Source organism: Leucopleurus acutus (assembly GCF_964270905.1).
Source record: "Leucopleurus acutus genome assembly, chromosome: 10".
NCBI lineage: Eukaryota > Metazoa > Chordata > Mammalia > Artiodactyla > Delphinidae > Leucopleurus > Leucopleurus acutus.
In genome coordinates, this window is record NC_139153.1 from 90,007,957 (window position 1) to 90,015,724 (window position 7,768).

At 45.0% G+C, this 7,768-nt stretch overlaps 1 protein-coding gene across 2 annotated transcripts; it reads right to left on the bottom strand.

The window, feature by feature from the left end:
• Nucleotides 1-2,386: 2,386 nt before the first annotated feature.
• ID4 (inhibitor of DNA binding 4) lies at nucleotides 2,387-7,131 on the bottom strand. Of its 2 annotated transcripts, XM_082848094.1 has the most exons (3): nucleotides 6,348-7,131; nucleotides 5,899-5,957; nucleotides 5,238-5,336 (listed from the first exon to the last, which is right to left on the bottom strand). In XM_082848094.1, exons 1-2 carry the CDS (start codon nucleotides 6,786-6,788, stop codon nucleotides 5,913-5,915), a joined length of 486 nt encoding a protein of 161 aa, XP_082704220.1. In that variant the 5' UTR covers nucleotides 6,789-7,131; the 3' UTR covers nucleotides 5,238-5,336; nucleotides 5,899-5,912. The 2 variants fall into 2 exon arrangements, with proteins under 2 accessions (XP_082704219.1, XP_082704220.1); XM_082848093.1 differs by lacking the exon at nucleotides 5,899-5,957 and having other exon boundaries at nucleotides 2,387-5,336.
• Between the last annotated feature and the right edge of the window lie 637 nt (nucleotides 7,132-7,768).

Consider the following 7,768-nt stretch of genomic DNA (forward strand, 5'->3'; position numbering starts at 1 on the left):
TCAAATCTACTGCACTTGAGAGGCAGAGAGGACAAGAAGGCAGTTGGATATATTGGGCTGAAGCTCAGCTGTGAGTCAGTGTAGATGAAGGGGCAAATGAGTCACTGAGCGCTCTGGGAAGATAGATGCACTGTTAAGGGGATATTCTTAATGCAGAGCAACAAATATTTTACCATGCCCTGGTTAAGCACTGTAGGGCATGCAAAGATGAATTCTGCATAGCCTTCTATCTTAAGGAGCCTACTTTGTTTTAATTACGGCCATGGACTCAGGTCCAATATGTACAAAAAGTATTTCTAAGAAGCTGAAGTAAGGTGTAAAATTAATGTCTACAAGTTTAGGTCTGTTTCCCTGGCTTTCTCTGAGGTTTGACATATAAGTACGTACCCCTTTTGTTTTCATTCTTTTTTTTTCTTCGGATTACTTATGAGATTAAACCAAATTCTAGGATATGATAAACATGAGAATTGATTTACTTGCTCTTTATTTTCTATCTTACTTTATGCTTAAACATAACATGGCTAACTCATAGCTGTCCAAAAAATGAAGGGTGCATCTTTACGAAAATCTCCAATCTTAGGAATTAAAGTGGAGAGAGAATGGAGGAAGGTTAACACAGTTTACTTACTTTTTAGAGCAAAACACCTTTTAAAAAGATATTTTCCTGTATGTTGGTTAACTATTTTTAGGTAAACACACACACACAGAGACACACACGCAGCTACAGTCTCTCAATTGACTGCTAAAGCTTATGAAATGTGCAGTAAATATTTAAGAAAATGCTTAAAATATTTAAGAAAATATTTAAACATTTAAGTAAATATTTAAGAAATATTCTAAAATATATGAATTTGCATGAAGGACAACTGCAGGACTGCTGTACGCTCCTTTAGAAATTAAACTTTGGAATAAAAGATAAAATTTTAGAATTTGAATTTAATAGGCATGCTAAAAGTGCTGATATGCACTTTATAGCATCACAAATTGAGAAACGGTAATTTAAAGCAAGTAATGGTATCTTGTTTCACCAGAAATTTGTATATTTTGCCAATAATTTTGTAATATCTTAGAAAATCTCTTTCTAAAGTATGAGATTTCTTATTGAAAAAAATTCAGATACAGTGGATTCATATAGAAAATTTGTCTTTGGTCTCTTTATTTAAACATTTTAATTCCTCTTTAATCACATTTTAGCCTGTGGCATACACGTAACACATTTTGTTCTTCCCCCAGAAACTGATGTGTTTACTCTTTTATGGACTCAAAGGGGCTTTTCAAATTAACTTCAATTTTTATGGCCCCTTTTTCATATCCCATGTGTGAATTTACTGTGCAGACTTATGAATGATGGAACCACCTTCAGCAGCTGACTATCGAATTGCTTTGCTTGGGTGAGTATAGAAAACCTTTGGCAATGTGGTTCGGACCCGAGTTTAGCACTTTAGCGAAACTTTTTAGAACTGGCCAGGATATAAATCAATATGAAGGAGGCACCTGAACGCAAAAACACATTTTTAAAAATTCATTAAAAATTTGAAATTATTTTCAATTAAGTTTCTACGACCGAAGTTCATCTCTCTTGAACAAATTAGTTCCCTTTTTAAGTTTTCTTTATCTTTTCAAGTATCTATTGTGTCAGTGCTCAAGGTAGAACTCTAAGTAAAATTACAATTTTAAAACCTTTTGGGCAATGATTCCAATTAATATAATTAATATTTTAGCAAAATGTCATGGGCTGTAATTGAAAGAAATCATCTGGGTCTGAAGAGTACCTACTGAGGGCAGCCCTATTAAGATTAATTCTGAGGTGGTAAATTAATTTCCTGGACTTGCAAAGCAGCAAAGGGAAGCTTTTCCCTCTTCAGAAACCTGGAGGGGTTGGTCTTTGGCCCTGTTGAGGCCCAAGGACTATCTGGGCTGATTAACATACATATAATTAAAGTGCATCAGCTAGAAAGGCAGAGCCAGTTCTATTTGGCTCCGAACTACTGTGAAATAATTTTTCTGTCTACATTATTTACCGTGTGTGTGTGTGTGTGTGTGTGTGTGTGTGTGTGTGTGTGTGTGTGTGGCGGAGGGGAGTCTAGTTTCCCTTAATATCATTCCGCTGCCTTCTTGGGATTCATGCTTCCTCTCCTAGCAGACACCAAAGAGTAGACAAGATTTCCCTAGCATTCAAACTAGATTTTCTTTCCATTCATATCACCATTTTCAAGACACATTTTTCATCACCTGGTAAGAAACACTGTAAATAATTGAGGTGATCCATCAAGAGACCCATTCTTGATAATGAAAAATTGCATAACTCAGTAGAAGTCAATTAAAAACCACGAACTTCAGAACCCTTTGCTCAGTGAAGATTTATTATTATAGAGGCATTTAATACAATCGATTATGGGGTCAAAATTTTTTTAAGTTCTAAAAAGTCAGTTAAATCTTGACAATAAACTTAAGATTTACACAATATCAAAGTATATTAGTTCTTCAAAATGAAAAGTTTTTTCTTTTCCCTTCTTTAACACAAAATGTCTGAGATGTTCAGGATTTTAAAACCACACGAGAAACAACAATCCACGGCGAGATTTTTATTTTCCTTTGTAGGTTTTAAATGATTCTTACTCTTTGGTGGTGCCTATACAATGAAAAGTAGACAACAAATTAAATGAGGTAAGTCAGGATATTTTTCTCTGTTAAACCAAATAGCTGAATAATTAGAACTACCTACAAAATGACTCAAAATGTTTTTGTTACCTGGTTACTTGGTTAGGACACAGCCAAAATTTAATAGAATGAACTATCTTATACAACTGCATATAATTAAGAAAAAATAAACAGTGACTTTGTTTCTTTAGAGACATCCAATGCTGTGTGAGTGGCCAAGGGGAAAATGCCAAGTGTCTCAAATGTAACATGCATAATACTTTTCTTGCCTTTTAGTGGTTTTCCATGGCCCACATATGAAATTAATTAAGGAGCAACACCTATCTTCAAAAATCAAAAATATTTATTTTGAGGTACCTAGTCTCCTAGCGTAAGTTTAAAGTGTGCTTAGATTTAGGTGGGATATGGTACTCAGGCCTGACAGACGCCTAACTCCAGCCAACAGAGCACGTGACTTGCTTCCTACTGAAATTAAACTGCCAAATAAAAAGGAGGGATTGTCCCCTTTCTTAATAACAACGAATGCAATCGTTAGAATTCTTCAGGTTTGGAATTCGAGCACAGCTCTTGTGTTTTCCTCTTGATGTGACAAGAATGAGTAATATCAAAAATAAAAATAAACCTCATTTAAACAAGCAGTCCTCTGACTTTATAAGCCTCAACATCAAATACATCAAATTCTAAAACTACCTAAGACCCGTGAAATGTCAAAGCTGAGGGGATGACACGCTGGAGACAGGGGACAGACTTTTTAAATCTTTCAATTTTTTTGAAACTATTAGCATTAACTTTGTTCATTTCTGTTGAGATATTGCCACTTCAACTGACTACGAGAAGCCACATTTCATATTCATATAAATATTTGACTTTGACCTCATAAAAAGTCCCTTGGGTCTATAATACTTTTATTCTTGTATAACCTAAAACAAATCCTTTCCTTTTAAAAATCAAACAGACCACGTTACACACACAGTTGACTATTTACAAAGCACCCAATTAAATCCTACTTAATTCTCTCTCACTCTAAAAATTCCATCTAACTGGTGGGTAGAGTACTGATCACATTAAATGCATAATGCTCACAAGCCCTGAAAGTCCTATCTAACCTAGAAAACACTACCTTCCTTAAAGAGAAAAGAAAGTCTAAAAATAAGTGTAAGGTTTTGAAGAAATGAGACCAGAAATCACAGTACAAGACAGATAAATCTACTTTAATATTCACATGTAAAAGTTACACATCACAAGAGATTGGACAGTAGTTTAGCAGTTAACTAACATAGCTATAGTGAAAATCATTTTTATAAAAAAATAATCTAGATGCGGTCATCAGAATTTTTGGTCTACTTAAAGTTAATGTTTGAAGATCGACTTTTACCCCTGCTTGAAGGATTTGCCATTATGCCTTTCAAATTTTTTTCTCCCACTGTTGCCTATTAATATTCTTTGGAGGAAGGAAAGCAGAAAGTGTTCATTTCCAAGAGTTTGTCCTTTGGTAGCAAGCAGAGAACATTTTTCATTTCTATGATTTAAATAGTCTGTACAGACATGAAACTTAGTGACATTAAGCTTTAGTGTAAAATGAAGAATGATAAGTATTTTTTCACTTTGATTAAAACAGTAGATTTCCTAAACTCATAAGGATCCAAGCATTTCCCCATCCTGTAGGCAAAATCATTCAGAATCCATTTTGACCTCAGTTAAAAAACAAAAAACACACACTTACTCTTTATATATTACACTATCAAACCCTGTACTTAAAAACTGATAAAGCATATTATCAACATGTATGCTTCAAATACAAAGATTTCAATCTAGGTTAAAGAAAACACATTTGAATGGACTCAGAACAAGTTTATTTTGTGATTAAACATCTCATGCAGTCATGCAGGACCACTAGCTATAACTGTTACTTCCGAGTCTACAGGACACTGGGCAAAACAAAAACAAATTAAAAGCCAGGCCAAACAGAAAAGACATTCAAGACACCAAGAGCTCTTCAACTGAGCTGGAAAATAATTTTCCAAAAGAAATATTCCCATAGGTTAAAAAAAACACACACATAATATTTACAAAAAAATATTTAATTAAAAATATCTTATAATTACAGTAGTCTATTAAAGCATATACTTTCTCACACTTATAGAACATCTCTATATATACACGGTATGAAATGTCACTCAGTTATCTATACAATATGTAACATTCCTGCAGGGAATAGAAAGTTCCCTGCCCCCTTATAATCATCTATTTTAAACAATAGATGTAAAAAAAAAATATCTACAATGCTCTTGTATATTAGTAAAGCTTCAAAACAAAAATTGAGCTCCTTGGTCACAAAGTAGGTTTCTAAAAGTCGGATTTGCTCTTGATCTTTTATCAGTCCTGTCACACTTAAGCTTAAAAGTTTAACTGCACCTCCAAAAAACACAGAAATGTACAATTCACAGCGGTTATAAATGAGACGAAAGAGAATACGTATGTAGAATGTTTATGAACGTGCAAAAAAAAAAGGATGAAAGTTTTATTTTTCTTCCCTCTCTCTCTTGGAATGACGAGTGAAACGTTTCTAGGATTTGCTGATGTTTTTTTCCTTTCCTCCGGTGGCTTTTTCTCTAACTTCTGCTCTTCCCCCTCCCTTTCTTGTGCTCCTGGCTCGGGCTCAGGCGGCCGCACACCTGTGGAAGAGGAATGAATAGAGGGGGTGTGTGAACCTTCCCGCTGCAGACTAACTGGCGCCACCGACCAAACTCAAGACATGCTTGATCAACAACCCAAAACAAACCACCGGGTCAGACTACACTCGCAGTCCGCCGCCCGGCCAGGCGCCGAGCAGGCAGCTGCGGGCCCCCGGGAAGCCCGAAGAGGGGATCCGAACTCCCGGGCCCTCCCTGCGTCCTCCTTCGTGGGTGTCAGAGTGCGCGGGGGGGGGGGCATCGGGCACCACGCCCACGAGGGTACCCTCCCTCGGCGGGGAGAGGGCAGTAAGAGCCCGCCGGTCGCTGGGGGCGGCACGGGGGGTGGCGGGAGCGTGAGCTGATCCGTCTCCATTTAGAGTGAACCCCCAGCTGCTGAAGCTAAGCTTCACTTACTAACTGGGTGGCAGGGAGAGAGGGGGGGTGTCCACCTCCTTGCGAATTTGCCCTCAGAAATGCTGGAGGCAAAGAACGCCGCTGTGGAAGGCGCCGGGGACGGGCGTCTCTGGCGACCGGCCACACGAGAAGGGAAACGCGCGCTCACCTGGACAGCTAGGCTCAGCGGCACAAAATGCTGTCGCCCTGCTTGTTCACCGCGCCGGCCTGGAACAGCAACGAACACCAAGGGAAAGGTGAGCAGGCGCGAACAACGCACTCGCCACGGTCTTCCTTGATTCGTTCTCGGAACCCAGGCTGGCCCGCCGACGCCCCCATCCCAGCCTACAGCCCTGGGGACGCCCCCTTCCCCGAGCACAGGCTGGACCTGACAGCCCACGGTGCGCACAGCCCTAGTCCCGCCCCGCGCATTCACCCGGCCTGTGCTCGCTGCACCCAGCCCGCCGCTGGCGGCCCCCGGCGCCGGAGGAACAGGAGGGTGCAATTGTCATTCTCGCCCCTGCCCCGAGGAAACGGGAGTACCCGCGTCCCACCACCCCGCCACCGCCCTCCTGGACTCCCACGGGGTCCGCCCCGGGCCGGCAGCCGGCCTCTCACCGGGTCGGTGTTGAGCGCCGTGAGCGGGGTCCGCGGCGGCGCGACCGGACAGGTCCCGGCCGGGTGGTGCGGCGGCGCCGGCGGCGGCGGCTGCCTCAGCAGAGCCGGGTGCGTCTCCAGCGCCAGCTGCAGGTCCAGGATGTAGTCGATAACGTGCTGCAGGATCTCCACTTTGCTCACTTTCTTGTTGGGCGGGATGGTGGGCACCAGCCTCCGCAGGCGGCTGTAGCAGTCGTTCATATCGCACTGCAGGCAGAGCGCCGGCTCGTCGGCCGCCGCCTCGGCCGCCTTGCAGCGCGCTGCCGCCGCCGCGGCCGCCGCCGCCGCGGAGCCGCCCAGGCTGTGGCCGTGTTCGGCCAGGCAGCGCAGCGCCAGCTCCCCGCCGCCGCAGCCCGACGGCGCCTTACGGCCCGAGGGGCGCACCGGGCTCACCGCCTTCATCGCGCGCGCCCTGCGCGAGCGGACCCGGTGGGGCGAGCGAGGGAGGCAGGCAAGCTCCAGGCCCCCGCCCGTGACCGGCTCCGCTCCTCTTGCCTTTGCGCCCCGCGCGCTCGGTCCGCGCTTGGGGCACCGCAAAGCTCCCGGCGATCCCGCGCCCAACAATTGACAGGAGGGTCGCTCCGGGTTTTGCGAGGGGATCTCTGCTCAATGGGCGACACTCGGCCGAGACCAAAAGGCAAGAAAAATCAAAAGCACCGGAAGGAAAGCAGCCCACCGGGTTCCCTAGTCACTCCCTTCGGACCTCCAACCCGACTGCCGCCGCTCCGCTCCCCCTAGCCCAAGATTTCCCCGCTCCGGTAACCGACCCACAACCGCACCTCCGCTACGCTCTCGCACGGCCCGCCGCGCAGCTGTATTTATAAGCCGCGCGCCCCGGGGGCGGGGCCAACGCGTTGGCCGTGTCGCCGGGCGAGAGAGCAGAGCTGGGCTGGGCTCGCGGGCTGGTGCGCGGAGGGAGGCGACGAAGGCTGGGGCTCCGGGAGATGCTGGGGGGCGGGAGCTGGGCAACCCGAGTGGAGGGGTGGGCGGGGTTCTGGAGTGGCCAGCCAATCAGGCGGACGGTGCCACCTCAGGGAATGGCGCTCGGGCCAATGGGAAGGGCACTCCATTCCGTCAACGCCGTGGGTGGGGGCTCTGAGAAAAGAGAGCTGGGTGGGAGTCGGGCCAAGCTGGTGAGTGCCTTAGGGAGGGGAAAAGAGAGGGAGAAGTTCCTGCGAAGAACTGCGGGAATGTGCGGCTGGAATTTACTCTACCCCCGGCTTAGGCGGCTGAGGGAGCGCTGGGCCCTGCTCGAGGCTCTCCTGTCACTCCGAACAGCGCGGCACCCAGGGACCCTCCGCCACCCGTCACTCCATCCCTGGGATTCCAGCGCCTTAAGAAGGACGCTGTTCAAGAAGGCACGTTCGTTCTCCTCTCTATTT